Source organism: Triticum urartu, chromosome 3A, assembly GCF_056163025.1.
Source record: "Triticum urartu cultivar PI428250 chromosome 3A, HENAU_Tu73, whole genome shotgun sequence".
NCBI classification, from domain to species: Eukaryota; Viridiplantae; Streptophyta; class Magnoliopsida; order Poales; family Poaceae; genus Triticum; species Triticum urartu.
In genome coordinates, this window is record NC_141875.1 from 675,421,260 (window position 1) to 675,443,967 (window position 22,708).

At 42.4% G+C, this 22,708-nt stretch overlaps 1 protein-coding gene across 1 annotated transcript; it reads right to left on the reverse strand.

Moving 5' to 3' along the window:
- Positions 1 to 12,028: 12,028 nt before the first annotated feature.
- Positions 12,029 to 12,763, reverse strand: LOC147981424 (uncharacterized). The gene has a single exon (XM_087515963.1). The coding sequence runs from the start codon at positions 12,761 to 12,763 to the stop codon at positions 12,029 to 12,031; it is 735 nt and encodes a 244-aa protein (XP_087372089.1).
- Positions 12,764 to 22,708: the final 9,945 nt, after the last annotated feature.

Consider the following 22,708-nt stretch of genomic DNA (forward strand, 5'->3'; position numbering starts at 1 on the left):
GAATGCCGGCAGCTGGGATTCTGGGCTGGAAAATGAGCAAATATTGAGACCTATTCTGCACAGCTCCAAAAGTCCTAAAACTTCACGGAAGATGTTTTCCAAATATATAATAAATATTGAGAGCAAGAACTTCACCAGGGGGGCCACACCCTACCCACGAGGGTGGGGGGCGCGCCCCCAACCTCGTGGGCCCCCTGGTGGCCCTCCAGTGGCCATCTTCTGCAATATGTAGTCTTTCGATGGGAAAAAACATAAGCCATCTTCTCGGACGAAACTCCACCGCCACGAGGCGGAACCTTGGCAGAACCAAACTAGGGCTCCGGTGGAGCTGTTCTGTCGAGGAAACTTCCCTCCCGGAGGGGGAAATCACCGCCATCGTCATCACCAACGCTCCTCTCATCGAGAGAGGGCAATCTCCATCAACATCTTCATCACCACCATCTCATCTCAAAACCCTAGTTCATCTCTTGTTTCCAATTCTTGTCTCCAAGTCCGGGATTGGTGCTAGTAGGTTACTAGTAGTGTTAATTACTCCTTGTAGTTGATGCTAGTTGGTTCAATTGGTGGAAGATCATATGTTTAGATCCTATATGCATATTAATACCCCTCTGATTATGAACATGTTTATGCTTTGCGAGTAGTTACTTTTGTTCCTAAGGACATGGGAGAAATCTTGCTATTAGTAGTCATGTGAATTTGGTATTCGTTCGATATTTTGATGAGATGTATGTTGTCCCTCCTCTAGTGGTATTATGTGAACGTCGACTACATGACACTTCACCATTATTTGGGCCTAGAGGAAGGCATTGGGAAGTAATAAGTAGATGATGGGTTGCTAGAGTGACAGAAGCATAAACCCTAGTTTATGCGTTGCTTTGCAAGGGGCTGATTTGGATCCATATGTTTCATGCTATGGTTAGGTTTACCTTAATACTTTTGTTGTAGTTGTGGATGCTTGCAATAGAGGTTAATCATAAGTGGGATGCTTGTCCAAGTAAGGGCAGCACCCAAGCACCGGTCCACCCACATACCAAATTATCAAAGTACCGAACGTGAATCATATGAACGTGATGAAAAGTAGCTTGACGATATTCCCATGTGTCCTCGGGAGCGCTTTACATCTTATAAGAGTTTGTCCAAGCTTGTCCTTTGCTACAAAAAGGATTGGGCCACCTTGCTGCACCTTATTTACTTTTGTTACTTGTTGCTCATTACAAATTATCTTATCACAAAACTATATGTTACCACTTATTTCAATACTTGCAGAGAATACCTTGTTGGAAACCGCTTATCATTTCCTTCTGCTCCTCGTTGGGTTTGACACTCTTACTTATCGAAAGGACAGCGATAGATCCCCTATACTTGTGGGTCATCAGGTTCCAGTCAAATGCAACATCAGTTGTCGCGTCCGTCGGCGCCTTGGTGTTAGCTAGACACCGAGGCGGAGCCGGGTGTGTCTGCGCTCGCGCGTGCTGCTTTTCCTTCCAATGCAGGATGATACATCTCAAACATATCTATACTTTTTTATTGTTAAATTCTGTTATTATCATTCTTACATATTTTGGCCATCATTTTATATTATTTTTCTGGACTAATTAACATATTAATCCAGTGCCCAATGTGAATTGATGTTTTTTGCTTGTTTATGCTTTTACAGAAAATTGATACCTACAAAATTCCAAACACGACGAAACTTTTTGACAATTTTTTCTGGAATAAGAGACTCTATAGGCTTCAGGGAAGGATGAGAATACCCATGAGGAGGCCACAATACTAGGGGCGCACTAGGGCGTAGGGCACGCCACCCTTGCTTGTGGGCCCCTCATAGCTCCATTTGCCCCAATTCTTGGCCTATAAATTCACATATATTCCAAAACCCGTGGATGAGACCCGAAACAATTTTATTGCCACCGCAAGCCTCTGTTCTGAAGTGAACCCATCTGGAGCTATGTTTTGGCACTCTGCCGGAGGGGGAATCATTGGGGAGGACATCTTCATCAACCTTGATGCCTCCATGATGATGTGTGAGTAGTTCTTTCAGGACCTATGGGTCCATAGGAAATACATCAAGACGAACATCAACAACCTCCTTCATCACCACGACAAGAGAACGACAACGTCAACAATGAAGAAGGCCAAGAAGAAGAAGAAGATGAAGAAGATGTTCAACGAAGACCCAAGCAAAAGCTCTCACGAGTTCGAGCAAGAATTGCCAAAGATCATCCCGTCGAGCAAATCTACAATGATATTCAAACCGGGAGAATCACTCGCTCAAAAACTCGTTTAGCTAACTTTTGTGAAAACTATTCATTCATCTCTAGCATTGAACCTATGAAGGTTGAAGAAGCATTGGAAGATCCGGATTGGATAAACGCTATGCATGAAGAGCTACACAACTTTGAGAGAAACCAAGTTTGGACATTGGTTGAGAAGCCCGACAACAACCACAACATCATTGGTACCAAATGGGTGTTTCGCAACAAGCAAGATGAAGATGGACAAGTGGTTCGCAACAAAGCACGTCTCGTCGCCCAAGGGTACACACAAGTCGAAGGTATGGACTATGGTGAGACATATGCTCCCGTTGCTAGACTTGAGTCCATTCGCATCTTACTTGCCTATGCTAATCACCATAATATCACCTTGTACCAAATGGACATTAAAAGTGCTTTTCTAAATGGTGAAATAGAGGAGGAATTTTATGTCAAACAACCTCCCGGCTTTATCAATCCTAAGAAACCAAATCATGTTTACAAACTTCACAAAGCTCTTTATGGTCTTAAACAAGCTCCTAGAGCATGGTATAAATGCTTGACCAAGTTTCTTATTGCAAGTGATTTTTAAATTGGTAAAATTGATTCTACTCTTTTTACTAAAAGGGTTAATGGAGAACTATTTGTATGCCAAATTTATGTTGATGATATCATATTTGGTTCAACTAACCCTCTCTTTAGTGAAAAGTTTGGAAAGCTAATGTCAGAGAAGTTTGAGATGTCTATGATGAGTGAACTCAAATTCTTTCTCGGTTTGCAAATCAAGCAAACTAAGGAAGGTACATTTGTCTCTCAAACAAAGTACAACAAGGACTTATTCAAGAAGTTCAATATGCAAGAATGCAAAGGTATGCCTACACCCATGCCTACTAGTGGACATCTTGATTTGACCCAAGATGGTGAACCGGTTGATCAAAAGATTTATCGCTCTATGATTGGTTCTTTGTTATACCTATGTGCTTCACGTCCCAACATTATGCTAAGTGTGTGCATGTGTGCATGTTATCAAGCTGCTCCTAAAGAATGTCATCTTAAGGCCGTGAAAAGGATAGTGAGATACTTAATTCATACACCAAACTTTGGCATTTGGTATCCTAAGAGGTCTTCTTTTGATCTTGTTGGCTACTCCGACTCGGATTATGCCAGAGACAAGGTTGATAGAAAGTCCACTTCGGGTACTTGTCAATTTCTTGGTAGATCTCTTGTGTCTTGGTCTTCCAAGAAACAAAACTCGGTATCCTTATCCACCGCCGAAGCGGAATACATTGCCGCCGGTTCATGTTGTGCTCAATTACTTTGGATGACCCAAACTCTTAAAGATTATGGGATCTAAGTGAAACATGTTCCACTGCTTTGTGACAATGAAAGTGCTATCAAAATTGGTCATAATCCTGTACAACATTCTCGAACTAAGCATATTGAAGTTCGTCATCATTTCATTCGAGACCATGTTGCTAAGGGTGACATTGACCTTAAGCATGTTCGCACCGATAAGCAATTAGCGGATATATTTACTAAACCTCTTGATGAGAAAGTATTTTGCAGGTTGAGAGGTGAATTGAACATTATTGATGCTTCAAACTTGGAGTAGGAACTCCATTGGATACATGCAAGACATGAACTTATGAATAATCCATGATATATCTCTTATGATGACTATCTTATGTCTTGGATATATTTGTACCTTGCATGTTGTCTAACCCATGTAGGTGCTTGGTTGAATCTAATTCCATGAGATTGCGACTCACTCACATCTTGAGCAATCTCTACATCACCAAGTCTCTACACAATGGTGGTTGAAGACAAGGAAGCACAAAACCATTCAAACATATCCTTTGACAAATTCTATGTTGAGCTTCATGATTGTCATTTTTGGATACACAAGTGCTCTTCCTTGCAAGAACTAACCCATGTAGGTAGATGAACTCAAACTCCAAGTGGTGCTCCCAACTCTTGATGAGCTACATCAACCTTGAGCACCCACACAAGTTCAACTACATGAGCAAGAACCGCACCACCACCCAAGGTATGTTATTCCATCTTAGAGAAGCTTTACTCCAAGACATGAGTCAAAGCAACTCAACAAGATGTGAATATATCAAGATGCTTAAACGAAAAATGGTAACCCCATTTTGAGCTTAAACGATGAGTATGACCTATGATCAAGTGTTCTCACTTGACTCCTAAGTCAATATACTCTAACATAGGTGACTATGTCACCGCCCAACTCTAGATGAAGTTCTCTTGTGTTCTTTTCTGTGTTATAGCATTTGTCGCATGCATATTTATTTTCTTTCTCTTTTTCAAAAAAAACTTCATCTAGATCTTTTAGTTTCTTCTCTTTTCTTTTTGTTTTTTGTTCTGCATTTTCTGCATTCAATTCCTTGCAAATCCTTCAGTTAATTCATTGCAAATCTTTGTGAGATCCTACATGTTTAGTGAGCTGAGGTGACAAGTGTTTTTCTCTGTGTTGAACTCGGTTTCACTGACTTGTAGTTTTCGGTCCAACCGAATCTTTTCGGTACCACCGAAACATGCCACTCGGTGCCACCGACTTCGCAACAGGAAAAACAGTTTGCCACTTGTTCTATATTTCTTCTGATCCAGCTCTACTCCATGAATCTTGTCCTCTACAAGCATCACAGTTTTATCCATTGCTTTGTGCTGAGTCTCAAGGACCAAACCTATACGACGGATTCCAGAAAGCCCTTCTTGGAAATTGATGTCAAAGGGGGAGAGAGAGATCACATCAAAGCTTGAGATGTCACATGTCTTTTTGGGGGAAAGAGATGTCACATGTTCATATGTGCTTATTTGCATTAAGTTCTATCCATTTGTATCTTTCAGTTCTGATTTTCTGTTCCCTATCTTCTCCCAATATCCCATGTAAGATTCAGGGGGAGCAAGACACCTAAGGGAAAGAAATCAGTCAAATTCATTGCATATCTTTACTCTTGGGGACATGTTGAATCCATTGTGGTACCTTGTACTCACTCTCTACATGTCATCCCAGTCTTGGTACTCTTGTGGCTTCTTTGGTTTGCTCTGGCTAGTGGAAGTACCTATGTTATCTAACCTTGTTTGTGCAGGTTCATTCCATCCTAAGCCAGCTAAAGACTACAAGGTAAGTGTATGCATCAAAATCATGAGTATGAGGAATTCTTGCTTATGTACATACTGTTTGCAAGAAGGACTCATGAGCATGAAGGTATGTTCCTTGATAATCTTTTGCTCTGATGCATATGGCCAAGATACATGTAACACATTGCCTACTCTGTCATGGTTATGCTCTCACATGCCTCTATATTTCACATTTACATGAGTGCATACATGTAGGGGGAGCCTATGCTTGTTACATTTCCTTCCAAAGCTTTACTTGCTGTTCTTTATATCTTTATCTAAAGCTTTGATGTATGTTGCCATCAATTACCAAAAAGGGGGAGATTGAAAGCACAAGTGCTCCCTAGGTGGTTTTGGTAATTAATGACAACATATCTCTTGTTGGACTAACGTTTCTATCTAGTATGTTTCAGATAAGTTCAACAATGGAGTGGCATGGACTAAAGGTTGTGGGAAATTCTCCAAGATGCTAAGGACAAAGGATTGGCTAAAGCTTAAAGCTCAAGACTCTTCATTTTACATTTTAGTGATCCAACATCACATTGAGTCCATAGGAAAAGCCAATACTATCAAGGAGGGATGAGGTTTTGCTTAATGAGCCTCTTGCTTCAAGTGCTTAATGATATGCTCCAAAATCCTCAGCTACTTTCCCACTTCCACATATGACCTAAATCCAAAGCCAAACTCGGCCCTACCGATTATTTCTATCCGGCGCCACCGAGTTTCACTTGTCATAGCCACTGCCAAAACCCTAATCAGTTCGGTCTCACCGATGGGATCTCGGTCTCACCGAGATGGGCTTGCAAACTCTCTGTTACCTACTGCAATATTTTCGGTCCCACCGAGATGTGCAATCGGCCCCACCGAGTTTGCTTGGCCAACTCTCTGTTTCACTTATTACCCAAATCGGTCCCACCGAGTTTGAGTAATCGGTCAAACCGAGTTTTGGATTTACCCAAACCCTAACCATATCGGTCCTACCGAGTTGCATGTCAGTCCCACCGAAAATCTCTAACGGTCACTATGTTTACTATTTCGGTCCAGTTTGTTGATTCGGTCCCACCGAGATTGGTAAATTGTGTGTAATGGTTGGATTTTGTGTGGAGGCTATATATACCCCTCCACCTCCTCTTCATTCGTGGAGAGAGCCATCAGAACACATCTACACTTCCAACTCATATGTTCTGAGAGAGAACCACCTACTCATGTGTTGAGGCCAAGATATTCCATTCCTACCATATGAATCTTGATCTCTAGCCTTCCCCAAGTTGCTTTCCACTCAAATCTTCTTTCCACCAAATCCAAATCCCGTGAGAGAGAGTTGAGTGTTGGGGAGACTATCATTTGAAGCACAAGAGCAAGGAGTTCATCATCAACACACCATTTGTTACTTCTTGGAGAGTGGTGTCTCCTAGATTGGCTAGGTGTCACTTGGGAGCCTCCGACAAGATTGTGGAGTTGAACTAAGGAGTTTGTAAGGGCAAGAAGATCGCCTACTTCGTGAAGATCTACCGCTAGTGAGGCAAGTCCTTTGTGGGCGATGGCCATGGTGGGATAGACAAGGTTGCTACTTCGTGGACCCTTTGTGGGTGGTTGCTTCTTCGTGGACCCTTCGTGGGTGGAGCCCTCCGTGGACTCGCGCAACCGTTACCCTTCGTGGGTTGAAGTCTCCATCAACGTGGATGTAGGATAGCACCACCTATCCGAACCACGGGAAAAACATCCGTGTCTCCAATTGCGTTTGAATTCTCCAAACCCTTCCCTTTTACATTCTTGCAAGTTGCATGCTTTACTTTCCGCTGCCTATATACTCTTTGCATGCTTGCTTGATATGTATTGTGAATGTTGAAATTGTGCCTAAACTCCACTTAAACCGAAAAGGCTTAAAAACTGCAACTTTAGCATTGAGTGTCTAATCACCCCCCCTCTAGACACATCTACTTCAAGGTCCTACAGAGTACAAGCAAATTATTTGTTTGTATGCAGGTACTGCCTAAGTTGTTAGCTTGGTGACTCCTACTGGCTCAATAAACCTTGGTTCTTAACTGAGGGAAATAATTTATTCTATTGTTCTACATCACCCTGGCTCTTCGGGGAAATCCAACAACTACATCGTGAGTAGTTGAAGAATTCCTGTTGCTGTTGTTGGGGAGTCATTATCTACCAAATTGGATAACTGCACACAAACCTCTTATTTGCCTCTCTTAGTTATAGAAATTAATATAGTCATAGAAATTTTCATGTTACTCAATTACCTCTCTTTGTGTTAGAATCATTAATGGTCCATTCTTCTTCCATGCATATGCTAGATATTGTTTGCCTGGATAATTTGTTTACTTATAAAACGCCTATGTATAGGAAGTGGGTTAGACTTTTTTGTATACATCAGGAACATTTTTTATACATAAGTTTAACATTGCCGAAATACATAATAATATTTTTGATAACTTATATTTTTTTATGTCTACTTATGTTCCATACACATTGTATATGTTTGTATACATTTATCTTATACATCAGACTTATATAAAACATTTAACATTTCTTAAGTGCATGATTAACATTTATTAAAGAATGGAAAATTATATTATTATTTTTCTATGTGCACTGTACTTTTCTATATGCACGCACACTAAAGCACCACGTTCAACTAATATCACATGCACGCAGCTACTGTTCTTTCATACCAGTCGTTCAACTTATATCACACGCAACTATTTGCTCTGTGTATATCTGGTATAGCAAGCTGCATATTACCGATGAGAAAATGTTAAAGCTCCATATAAACTAATTCTCAAACATTACAACCTTTAATTTGTAAAACAAAATAAATCAATTTTATATGTAAGGTAGACAATCCGCATCTATCTTTTTTGCATCAAAACAAACATGTTTTTCAGTTTCGTAAAACTTTCCACTGGTAAATTAGGAGTATCTGAAATTAAGGGTACATTCTTTTAAAACGGAGGCAATTTTTTTGTCTCGACCATTAATTAAGCAAAAGAGAATTGCCAAGTTACTTACCAGAAAACCGGGTTAAAACCATCACAAACTGCCGAGCAACACACACATCATACCCTACACACCACTCAACTAAGAGGGCCACATCAAGGTACACTCTGACGGCATCATTATCACGTCTCCCCAACAGCCGTCACCCCCCCCCCCCCCCCCGCCCCACAGTCTCTGAGCAAGCGACTCCGACTTCGACTACGACGAACCTCGACCCAGCTCTCACCGTAAGGCTGTGTGGAAACATAAGAAGACCCGTGCCAGACCCATACACCCGCATCGAAGGCAGTGCAACTCTGACTTTGATGGAGAGCTAGCCCAGAAGGAAAAATATGCATGGTTGGCCCTGCGTAAGACCACCGAACATAACTCCTACTATATGTCATCGTCACCATCAGGGCCCGCCTCCCCAGCTCTGAGTTCGCCACAGCAAAACAACCCAAGGTAATACCACACACATTGTTGTGCCTTCGACATCGCTCGTCTCCACCATCATCGCCAGAGAGGCATCGATACCAACACCGACACGTTCATCTTGTCCCACTTGTCGATGCCTTGCTCTAAGGACGAAGTCCTCACGAGGGAAAATGACTCGAAGGCACCACCATCATCCGATTCCACTGGATTAGGGGTTTTCCCCGGAGATGGATCCATGCAGGAGGGGTGCGGCAGCATAGCAACGATGCCTCCAAGAAGGTCTACGACGACCATAGCGGCTGCCATCACCGGTCATAGGCCCAAGGCCGAGACAAAGTCTTCATGCAAGCTCACAACACACCCAACCAACACCGGCTTTGATAAGTCGACCAAGCACCACCACCACCAAGAATTAGCTTGCCAACATAGAAGCCCACCGACGCAGCATAAAACTACACCTTGCAGAGGTCGCTGGTGGTTACCAACCAGCATCACCTGCCAAGTCCGCGACCGTCGATCGAAAGCGGGACATCGAACGTAGCCCGAGCCTCCGAGCCATATCGAGAACCATGCCGGCAGGACCAGAGACATGCCACCTGAGGCCAAGAACCACCTTGGTTCCTAGCTGTAGCCATGCGCTAGACGCGCACCACGCACAACACAACACGCTCATCGGAGGACGGAGGCACCAAATCCGGCAGACCCTACAATCCTACATGGTAACCAATGTGGGGAACCGGGCTTATTTCAATGTTTTGCCCTATCAATGGTACCAACAATAATCTACCCATTGGTAGATAGAGCTCTCTGACAACATATATTTGTGACTGTAAGGGGACAAAAATGTGTGTACATATCAATGTAAAGACACAAATGCACATGTCGAGCATGACCAATATGTGGTTTGCGACCAAAGCATGACAAATGACTATTCAGAAGGGAAAAGTAAACAAGAAAGGACATGCTCCCTCGAAGAAGGCTTCTGATGCCTTGCACTAGTTGCAGTGCTCCTCCTTCTAGGGTTGTTATTTCTTTGCAAATATTCCAGGCAGCAATAGTAACCACTTATAGATCTCCCTGGAATTCCACTTTTGCAAGAGAAACCAAATCAATCTGATTCAGATTAAGACACCAAGAGATTGTTCCGGGCAATGGCAGATAAAATGTTTGTTGAGTCACCTAGGAGACGCACCATATCATTGCTGATATTATAACATTTTTGTTTTAACCTACAACTTTTGTTTATAGGGTCAGCTAATAAGAGACATTTGATCTTTTGCTTCATTACTATCTTGAATTTCTAAAATACAAGGGTTCAAGCAAATTTGGTAGGACACTTAACTCTAACAAGGCTAGAAATAAGACCTACTAATGCTAATGAGCGAAGCAGAGAGCGATATCGTAGTGACAAAAGTGACCGAATCTCACTAACTAATGCGGCACCCTAGAAGCAAAAGATCTTCCATGGTGTGTTCAATTCATGCAGCTCTAGTTTGCAGCAAACCTTAAAATAGAATATATTATTCCTTCTGTCAAAATGTTCCAGGCAGCATTATTAAACACTAATCATACTAGTTCTCCACGGAAGCCCAGTTTAGCAAGAGAAACCAAATCAATCCGATTCCAATTTGGAGACTAAGAGATGTTGAGGCGTTCCCATCAAGTAATGCTAAAGGGGCAGTGGAAAACAAAATGTTACTTGAGTCACGGAAGCGACACGCTAAAACATTGCTGATATTATAATTTCTCTGTTTCCACACATTCCTATATTTTAGCTGGTCAGATAATAAGATCGACACAAATATCTTTTCCTTCATTACTATCATGGATTTCCAAATCCATTTATAGGGTTGAAGCAGATTTGGTAGCACACATAACTCTAACGAGGGAACAAGAGGACACCTGCTAGCGCTAATGAGGGAAGGAGAGAACGACGCCGTAGTATGAAAACTGGCATACACTCACAAACCAACGCAACACTCTAGATCTTAGAAGCAAAGGATCTGTCTTGCTGCTTTCTCTCCAAGCAGCTCTAGTTAGCAGCACAATGAAATAGAAGATTATAATTTCTTTCTAAATATTCCTGGCAGGAATACAAACACGTATGCCACATAATAGATCTGCATGGAGTCCCACTTTAGCCACAGAAGCCGAACCAATCCGATTCCGACTCGGAGACCAAGAGATGTTGAGGTGTGCCCACGCCAAACACATGTGTAGTGCTAAAATGATAGTGGAAGCTAAACTGTTACTTGAGTCACACAGGAGACACGCCAAAATCGTTGTGCCTTTGTTTTAACACGTCCACTATCTTGGACTTTCAAATCCATTTGAAAGATTCAAGCACATTGGTTAGCATACTCACAAACTACTGTAAAGGATAGATTACTCAAAACGAAGTACGAAAAGAGACCTGCTAGCGTTAATATAATTAGGGAAGGAAAGAGGGACCTCATACTACGACTCCGTTTTTAACAGTAAAGGCTTGTGCTTGCACTCTCTTTAGCTTTAGGATAGGAGGAATAAGAAAACCAATTATAGGTGCCGTGCAGATATCAAATGTTAGGTTTCGTATCTCGTATCCATCTCGTACAGAACTTATTCTTCCTGTGGTATGAGACGTTCCCATGGTTTGCAAGGCAAATGTGTGGTGATTTTTTTAATCACGAAGCTCCACAATGCACCATCGTTAATGTGTTGTCTGTGCAGAGTGTTGTAGTTGTGTGTATCGTCTATGTTCTACTCGATGCTTTTAAAAAAGAATTGAAAGAATAAATTGAAACTGTTTGATAAAAAAATATCACTGAAATTTGTGACATGCCCTCCAAATCATGGTATCGCTCGAAAGCCAACTCAATTGCTCATTTTCAGATATGTCATACATGAAATGTTCATATTCGATCTACAGACATCAGCTACAGAACCCTCATGCTCACTGAATCCATGTTCAGCTACAGAATACAAAATATATGAATTGTTCATCAGCTATATATGTAATCTATCAACAGCTCCTCTTTGATAAAACCTTCATCTAAAGCCTTGAGCTCATCTTTGATAGGACTGCAAGATCTATATATGCACTACTGCTCATTGAATCCATCTTCATCTAAAGAATATAGTATGAATTTGTTGGCTACCTAATAATTGATTAACAGCGGCTTATCTTTGGATCCGCTCGAGATCTATTTCATCTCAGAATCAAACCTTCAAAATTCGAAGTAATCCACCATCTCACGCCGGCAAATTGGGCAGTTTGACTCTTGATAGAACCACCCTTTGATGCACGGGATGTGGAAGACGTGGGTGTGGAAGCACGGCAGCCTCACGATCTCCTCGTCACCAGTCTCCAACTCCAAATGGCAAATCGCGCATTCCTGACCGGGTGCCGCCAGAGCTCCTTCGGCAGCGTCGGCCTCTTTGCAGGCGCGGATTAGGGCCTGTGGATGGCTGTAAACCAAACATACCAGCAGTGACGGCACGTGGATGTCGATGTCGAAGCGCGAGACGTCGCCTTCAAGGTCAAGTCTATCGATCTTGCGTCTGATCTCATCGACGAAGTCCATTTGCGGGTGAAGATGGTCGCCCCAGTTCCCAGGGGCGAGGTCGTAGTCGCCGGTCACTGGCCCGTCGGCGAGCATGCCGTGGATGAGGTCGCGGCAGGCCTCGTAGTTCCGGAAGACGGCAGGGTCCGCGACCTCGACTTGGTGGTCGAACGGCTCCCGGTCGTCGAACGAGGCGTCGATGCCCCACCCCACCGGCGAGTTGGCGTGGGCACCGATCCTGCGCGTCCCGTGCGACACAACCACGTCGCCGTGGATGCGAAGGGTGCTCGGGAGATTTCTCGGAGAGAGGTGGCCGGCGACGCGATGGAGAACTCTACCGGAGCTGTAGACGTGCGTCTCCGTGACCTCCGCCGCGTGCGGCCACGGTGGCAACACCATGGCCCCGCCGCCTGCTCTCTCTCTCTCTCTCTCGCTCGCTCGCTCGCTCGCTCTCTCTCTCTCTCACAGCAGGAAACGAATTGAGCTCTGCAGCATGGCAGATCGGACGCGACGCGAATTCTTATAGGCTGTAAACCAATGGAAACAGAAAGACGAGCTTCAAGACTTTCCCTTTTGCTAGCCTATAATTAATGTCGGTGAAGACTGGATACAGTGTAGAGACAAACCAAAAATGGTATGCTTTAATTTGCTGCCCGAGGAAGTCATAAACTGATGTGCAGCCCATCGTTAGCGTCAGGCGAGGGCAGACTGACAGACCAAGAAGGACACCCTTCAGTCTCCTGTTCTTCAGCATATCTTCACAAGTGTGTGTTCAGCCTAGTGCACGCTGAGATAAACACCTCCCCTTGCTGTCAGCGCTCCCGAGACATCCACATTGATTTTTAAGCAACCAGGTGGGCGTTTGGTGGAGCTCAGTTGGGCCGTAGCCAGAGCTTCACCTCATCGCACTCTTTCCGCGAATACACAAATTTGCGTATATTCAATGATAGAAATAATTAGAATGAATACGAAAAGGGTACAACACATGGCACGACTGTAAGAAGAGGTGAACATGGTGCCGGAAGCTAAACCTCGACATGAGCCGAGCCGAGCTAGCAGAACTCGGGCCGAGCCAGCCATTAGCTCGCCTCTCACGAGCAAAGCCAGGTGGAGCTAACTGCTCAGGCCAGCCTCATTCCCAGGCTCGGCCCGAGCTTTGTGCTGGCTTCGCCCAACTCGGCCAGCTCATGTGCATGGACAGTGCATTGCACATCAGCTACAGATAACTACTGCTAAGTGCAGCAAATGACTTGATCAATGGCTCACTGAAATTTTGACATCATCAACACTGAAATTTGACAGCTAGTACACCAAAAAAAATTGTACAACAAGTACACTAAAATTCAGACACCATCAAGCCATCAACACTGAAATTTTGACATCATCAACACTGAAATTTGACAGCTAGTACACCAAAAAAAATTGTACAACAAGTACACTAAAATTCAGACACCATCAAGCCATCAACACTGAAACTTTGACAACAAATACACCAAAAAATTGTACATAGCAAGGACACTGAAATTTGGACGGAGCCAACACTGAAATTTTAGACATCAAATGCACCCAAGTTTGGTCAGCAAAACACTAAAATACTTAAGATGAACATACACCATTCATGAGTTTAGCAAAGTAAGATGACATACATATGTAACATCCATAGTTCAAAGTTCAATGACAAAATAAACATAAAGTATCCATAGTCCAAAGTTGAGAAGTTGACATATGTCACATCCAAAGTTCAATGGCAACATAAACAATGCAAGGGTTATCCATCATTTAATGGTGACGACCAACATAGATCCATTGCTTGATTTACTTCCATCTGGAAAGTTGACAATGGCATCTTGATAGTCTTCCCCCTCCAATGTAGCCTACAAGGAGCAATAGCTATAGTAAATGAAAAAGCCTACAAGTAACAATAGTTGTAGTAAACTAAAAAAAATCCTTGAAGTAATATACTTACTAGTAGTTGCAATGTGCCACACTTTTAGGAAATTTGACCTTCCCCACATCCTCATCGTTTTTGTCTTCTTCCACATCCTTGTTTTGTTTAGGTTAGCCATGAAATTTTTAGTTTATGACAATAACATGATGAATATTGAAATCATATGGCAATAACATAGATTGAAATATACCAAACATTGAAGTCTTTGAGGGCACCCTTGATATAACTTCCACCACAACCAATACATTCACCAGGTAAGGTTTTAGAGAGCTCCTATAATCATCTAGAATTCTTCCACTGGTGCAAAAAGTGGATTCCGAAGACACCAAGCTAGCTGGGATAGTTAAGAACCATCTTGCCATGTTTGCCACCACTCTAGCAGATTGAAGTTGGCACCCATAGCCTCATTTGCATCATCCATATAGTTTCTCAACTCACTTTTAGACCATTTTGTAAAAATGGATGATGAGTACGAGAGAAACTCATAATCCACGGGTGGCATTGAGGTACTTACAATGCAAGTAAGTATACTTGCATTGAGGTTCAGCTTGCCTCTTTTGGGAATCAAATTTCTCATACAACTTTTCCAAATCTTTCTTCAAATAAGACAACTCAGTTTCAGCCTTATCCCCATCATAGATCTACCCAAAGCACCACTCCACATACTCCATCTTGTATCTTGGATCCTGGAAAGTGGCAAGAACCATGACACCGCTTGGTTCTTCCCAATATTTGTTAAACTTGTCCATCATATCATGTCTCACAACATTGTAAGTTTTTGTCCTTATGAACCATGGCTTTTCTCAAAGCAATTTTGATACTGACAATGTGGGGATAAAATATGTTGGTGGTGGGATATAATTGACCTCCCATTCTTTCTTTGTAGGCTTCCACTTGTAGTTGTCCTCCAGATTAGCATAAGAAACCAATGCTTGCCTACATGGTCGGCCAGTTTTCAGTATCTTGTAAGTAGAACTCCACCTTATGTAAATAACTTGGGTCAAATGTCATCCAATTTTAATGCCTAAACATCTGTAAATCTCAACAAATGTGTGCAACCAGGCAGGGGATTTATTGAAGTACTTCATTGTATCCCTTCGATTCATATCAAAGGTGTCCATGCATATTGTTGCATCCTGCACTAAAGTTAACAATGTGAGCACAACACCGGACATGAAAATATTTGGCTTCAAAGATTGTCCCTCTTCGAACAGAAAACATTGCCTTCAAATCTTTAACAACTCCGTCATTGTTTGATGCATTGTCTAGTGTGATGTACACTATATTGTTTTGTATCTTCCACTCAGTCACACAAACAAACAACGCAACAGCAATGACGTTTCCGCTGTGAGGGCGATATAACTGCTTGATGGCGAACAAATGAGTCTGTATTCTCCAATGTTTATCTATATAGTATTCCACTACACACTGCACGCATATAAGATACACTAGTAGAAAACGGAGCTTTAAAACCGGTTCGTAAGGGCCTTTAGTGCCGGTTCCATAACCGGCACTAAAGGGTGGGCACTAAAGCCCCCCCCCCCCTTTAGTACCGGTTTGGCACGAACCGGCGCTAAAGTGCCACCACGTGGCGTGAGCTCGCGCCCTGGTATGGGGGACCTTTAGTGCCGGTTGGTGTTACCAACCGGTACTAAAGGTTTTTTTTGAATTCTATTTTTGAAAATTTTGGAATTTTTTTTTTTGCTTTTTTTCGATTTTTAGTTTTTCTGAATTATTTGATGATTTAGTCTCTAATCACCCCTCTTAACTGCTCAAGTGTGGATCACTCATTCCAAATCGCCTAACTTCCCGGCCGGTCACCCATCCTCTCACTCCCCCAGCGTGAGCACACTTATCTTCGGAGTTCTATTCCCCCTACATTCCATGTCTGCACTTGTTGTTTTCCTGACAAATGTAAGTTGTCAATCCTATTAACCCTCAGCAGTTTAGCTTGAGCATTAGGTCACAAGTTTCACCGTTTGAGTTTGAAACTATTATTCTAAAAAATAGTAATTATTTAGTAACACTAATATTTCTTGAATAAGTTTGACCACAGTTTGACCATAGTTTGACCAGATTTGACCAAAATTCAAAAAATTGAAATAATTATTTAGTAACACTAATATTCTTGAACAATTATGTAGTAACATTAATACTTCTTGAATAAGTAGTTTGACCAGATTTAACCAATTTTTTTAAAAAAAACTGAAATTTGACCATATCTTTTTTTCCTTTTGGAATTTGAGGATTCTAAAAAATTGCAAACAGGCCGCATGCGGTCTCCATCGGATGCGGATTTTCGTGCTGAATTTTTTGATACATTATACGTTTTTTTCCGGCATCGTATGCAAAAGTTATAGCCGTTTTACATTTTCCCTACACTTTTTGCAAAACATGTCCAAATTTAAGTTTTTAAATTTTCCTAACTAGTAGATGTGGTAATATAACTACCTCTCGAAGGATTTTATTTTTTGAAGTTTTTATCATTTTCTTTTGATTTTTTCTAAACTGAAATGGCGATACACGGGGGGGGGGGGGAGGGGGGTAGAGTTCGAAAATTGCCCTATAGTCCCGGTTTGTGTCTCCAACCGGGACTATAGGTCAGACCCCTTTAGTCCCGGTTCGTGGCACGAACCGGTACTAAAGGATAGCCCTTTAGTACCGGTTTGTGCCACGAACCGGTACTAAAGGTGATCGTGGGGCCCCGGCCTGACGCCAGCCTGCCACCACCCCTTTAGTATCGGTTCGTGGCACGAACCGGTACTAAAGGTTCAACACAAACCGGCATTAATGCATAGCCGTTCGAACCGGCACTAATGGTACCATTAGTACCGGGCCAAAATCGAACCGGCACTAATGTGTCTCACATTAGGTCCTTTTTCTACTAGTGATATGTTACCTATCCACATATCGGTGGTGATACTAATGTGGTCCACATTCTTCAAGGTTGCCTTAATATAAGAATTTCCTTCTCTTTCTTGAAAACAGTCAAGCAGTCAACTATTATTGCCTTCTTACCAATGGCTTAATATAGTGGGTTCGAGTACTTCATCACAATATTGAACCACTGATGTTCCACCATCCTAAATGAGTAGTTATGGATGACCACCATTTTTGCAACCAACTCCTTCATTTTAATCTGGCTACTACTGCTTATAGTCTACTACTAAGGAATGTGGCGTTGCAAAGACCGGGCTCCATGGAGCTCGTTTTGCAAAAAAAAAATTAAAATATATTTAAAAGTTTCAAAAATTGCCAATTTTTTTTGTACAAATACATATGCATATTCTTTAAGTATGTGTAAATTTTCAGTAACTAATTTGATCATTTGAATGCTACACAAAAAAGACAAATATCTGACACAAATACAACAAAGAAAAAGCCTATTTCAATCTGTGTATTTGTCTTTTTTGTATACATCACATATGAATACATATGTTTATGAAAATTTGTACACGTATACTTCAAGTATATGTCTACATGAAAACATTTTTTCAGATTTTTTTGAGTTATGGAAAAGGTATTTTGGCTGAGAAATGTATATAGAGCTCAGTGGAGCTCGGCCTCTGCAGCCACTTTTCGACTACTAAGGGCTAACTAGCAGCTCTAGTACATTGAGACATGAAAAAATATGCAGCAAGTGGCTTGATCAATGGCAATAATATTCAGACATACGAATACATCCAAGGTTCAGTGAATATAGACTCAATTGATACTCACTTTTCGACAACATATACACTCAAATGCATCAATTTCTAGACCAAACAAAGACAAGGGTAAACAAATATAGGAAAATTCTTACTTCTTTTATTGTTCTCTTCCTTTGCTCTATGCATCACATAGCAACACTAGTGCAGAACCGGGCAATAGCACCGGTTTGTAAGGCCCTTTAGTGCCGGTTTCGTAACCGGCGCTAAAGTGTAGGCACTAAAGCCCCCCCCCCTTAGTACCGGTTCAGCATGAACCGGTGCTAAAGGGCAACCACGTGGCACGAGCCAGCTTCGGGGGCAGGGAGCCCTTTAGTACCGGTTGGTGTCACCAACCGGTATTAAAAGGTTGGGGGGGTTTTGGATTTAGGATTTCTTTTTCATTTTATTTTGTGTTTTCCATTTAATTCTTTTTCGTTTGCTGGTATTTTATGATACTACATATTGTACACGTTATGCATATATATAAATAGAATTTCTAGTAATATATATATATATATATATCATCGAATGTCTCACAACCACCATTAATTAATTCACACATATATACACACATGTATATATATATATATATAATTTCTCCTAATTGGTGCCTTCGGAGCCAGTGGCATTAGCCTAATTGGTGCCTTCGGAGCACGATAACAATTGGAAGTGGTTCATGGGGGCGGTAGCGGGTAATAGTATTCTCCTTTGGGATCTATGACCTGGTCGAGCAAAAATCCCACTATTTCCTCTTGAATTGCTTGTATGCGCTCCTCTATTAGGAGCTTCTCCCGCACCTCTTTGAACTGTTAAGAAGGAGATCAATATGCATGTGTATTAGTTGTGTGACTAGATATCGATAATGGTGTAAAAATTGTGAATAGTGTTCTGACAAACGTACCCACTCCTGTCTTCCAGATTTGCTCCTTTCGGACGCCATCATGCGAATGTTCTCACAAACGTAGTATGCACACGGATTATTCCCCGACACCTGCTTCAGGGCCTTTACGAGAATGGAATTTGATCAGATAATAATTAATCAAGCATGATAATTAAAGAAATGGCAGCTAGCTAGTACTACTTAATTACTTACCTGGGGTCGATACCATTTCAGATTTTGGTTCCATGGGCCTGGAGTGGCCCTGATGAACTTTGCCCAAGCCCTGCCTGCCGACAAAGAAAATGAATCAGGAAATGACAAACTAATTAAATAGGCCGAGATATAGTTAATAATGATTGAAATTACTTGTTGACTATCCCCTTCACGATGGTGTAGTCACTTGCTTTCTCAAGTAGTGAGTCTAGTACTTCAACTGTTCCTTCATAAACTTTAATGATTAACAAGATCCAGTGAAATCTGCATGCACACATGTTTGCATGTCTTAATTAAGCGGGCATATGTAAGCAAAAACATGTAGCTAGCTTGTAGGCAAAAACAGAATTACAATGCATGGATGCAATCAATTAATAAGGAAAAACTGAATCAATCATAGTACATAATAAGCATCATCGAATATAATCTCGAATACGTCGTCTCGAATAATAGATATAATCTCGAATACATCGTCTCGAATAATAGATATAATATCAAATACATCACTAGCTAGCTAGCTAGCAAGCTAATAAAGATCGAATACTATAGAGTAATCTAGGCCACTCGTGGTTCCTGAGGTGCGGGCGGTGGACACCCAAAGTTCACCGCGAGCCTGCGCCACCACAACATAAACAACAGGAGCAAATCAAACCGAGTCAGAACCCGACAAGGAACAACAGCAGCCACCACGGGAAACAAAAACGAGATGGGAAGACGAGGGAGGGAGGGGTCGGGGCACTGACCTGGAGTCGCCGGCACGGGAGCCCACCTCTGTTACTATGTTAAAGAAAGTTGATTTGCCAACATTGGGTAACCCGGCCTGCATGAAACGTCAATATAAAGCTAGCAGCAAGCATGTTTAGAAAACTTAACACATTAGTAATATTGCCAACATCACAAGAACTAGAATTCATACAAGGAATTCCTAAACAAGCAGCAACCACTGAAATTGCAACCGTAATACTCTGAACAGAAATGTGTCACTATGCTATACATCATGTAGGTGGAGGTGCTCTGCAGGTGATCTGCTGCAACAAATGCAAACTGGTGCTCTGCTGCCACCCAGGAACTGGAGCACATGTGCTGCTACAGGTGGAGGCGAGCTGGTGTTCTGCAGCCTCCCAGGAGCTGGTGTTCTGCTCCTCGCCCGTACACAGGTGCTGCTACATCTCCTTGCACAGTACTCACTCTGCATCAATTTGATGATTATAAACAGTCTGATCATAAACTAAGACTTGCTCATCTGAGAAAAAGAATTTGATGATCATAAACAATCTGAGAACAATAGATGTTCAGCAAGCAATTAGCATGATTCAATTTTGATGATCCAATATTGAGCAAGCAATCTGAATAAACAATCTGAATAAGCAACTAGCATGATCCAATGTTGAGCAAGCAATCTGAATAAACAATCTGAGTAAATTTGCAAAGTTCTTCAATATTTCAGTTAATTAACAGTACTCACTAGAGTAATGTTAATTTCGTACTGTACTCCTTTTGTGTGACTATCTCTGTTGACAAGAACAGCAAGAAAATGATTGAACCTACTGTTATTTTACTGACAAGAACAACAAGCAAATGATTGAACAACAAGTTTCAGTTAATTTACTTGGAGTAGTAAAAACTTAGTGTCTAGAGCAAAGCATTTGCACCATTTCTCAGACCTGTAGCTACTGTTATTTTACTGTATGTCTTTCTCTGTACTTTCATCAGAGCATTCAGAAGCATGCAAACAAGTTTATTTAAACAATTTGCTATAGTCCTCCAAGATACTACAGCAACCACTAATCCTTGAGCAGTAATCCTTGTTGGAATGTCATTGTTGGGCATGATGCAATTTGCTAGAGTACAACATGATGCAATTTGCTAGAGTACTCCAGTACTACAGGAAGCTATACTAGAGTACAAATGGTTGTATACATTGAATTCTTTAGCAAACAGCAAAAAACACTGAAAATGCAACCATAATACTCTTCATAGTCAGTCATTAATCATCCGAAATGAGGGACACTCAAATTCAAGAACCAATCAAATCTGAAGCGCCCATCCAAGTTCAAGAGCAGCCCAGATTTGCAACATAGATAGAGGCATCAATTTCTCAGATAGTACTAAAGATACGCATACTGGAATCCAAAAGGGGGCGCTAGAAGTGGTGGGGGGAAGATACCTGGAGGGGAGACTCCGGTGGCAGGTGGTGCGGGGCGAGGTGAGCTGGGGATGGACGGAGCAGGTGTGGAGGGATGCGCTGGAGGCGGAGGACGACGAGGCCGTCGGCGAGACCCGCTGCGCGACGACGGCGCGTATGGGGACGACGGAGGCGGTTGGGCTCGTCGACGAGTTGGATCTGGGCGGCGGTGAGTTGGAGGTCGCGGACGAGCCGGGTAGCGGCGGCGGCGGCGGCTGGCAAAGGAGGTAGCAGCACCGCCCACCTCCCTCGTCGCCGGCGCCTGGCCCGCCCGCGTCATGCCCGACCTCCAGAAAATCGACAGGGGGCGAAACCCTAGCCACGGGTGAGGTTGCGGGCTTGCACTAGAGGGTGCGAGAGACGAATCTGACGGGAGGGGAAGAAAGAGCTGCACGAGGGGAGTCCGGGGGTGTGCTGCGTGCCGGTGAGAGCCGCCTCAACTCGCCGGAATCGGGTGGAGCAGAGGAGTCGCAGGAGGGAGAGAGAGAGAGAGAGGGCTCGCGGGGGAGAAGGGCTCGCGGTGAGGGAAGGGGATGGGAGAGAGGAGGAGGGTGTGGGGGAGGCCATGGCCATCGGGGAGCTCGGACGAAGGGAGGTGGAAGCGTCGATCTGGAAAGGAGGAGGTGGCGGCGGCGATCTGGAAGGGAGGAGGAGATGGCGGTGAGGAGATGGGGACGAGGAAGGAAGGGGGCGACGGGGGGAGGGGATCTGAGCTAGGGTGTGGGCTGCGGGTGAGGGGTATCTCCTTTTCTTTCTTTTTTTTCTTCTTTTCTGTAGATAGATGGATGGATGGATGTGGGATGGAGAGATGGATGGATGGACGCCATGTCATCGATCCGTGGACAGAGTTATGATTCGTTCAGAAAATCAGTGATGTAAAATAGTTTTCAAATACTAAAAATAGAGGGATTTAATGAAGTAGCTATCAAAAATATTTTGTAAAAGGGCACCACACAAACTTTCACTAGAGTTAGACCACATTTTATGGATTAGGACCAATTTGTATGCATTTTTCATATTTCTAGCTATTTTTAATCATTTTTGAGTGGCAAAAATGTTTTTTTGTGAAGAAACCTACCAAATAATTGTTGCAAAATTGCAGAAAATAAATTTTCTAAAATATTAGGCCATATTTAATGCACAATTTACAAAATGGTTGGATGTCAAAAGTTTTCATCCACCTCTCATGAAAAAGACAAATTTCTGCCGGTTCAGTTGGAAGCGGGTCCAATTTGAACTGCAGCTCCCTCATAGTTTGCTCTTTATTTTTTCAAAAAATCATTTTTAGGTACAAAAGTATCCATTTAATCAGAGAAACACCAAAAAAATTCTAAGATTCAACCACTAGCTAGGAACGGTCATTCCCGCCGTTTTGACCGCATTTTGAAACGGGCATAAAAAATTCAAAAAATCAAAAAATTGGAAAACC

Coding starts and splice junctions, on each gene's coding strand:
- LOC147981424 (XM_087515963.1), bottom strand. CDS start 12,763: ATGGTGTTGCCACCGTGGCCGCACGCGGCGGAGGTCACGGAGACGCAC.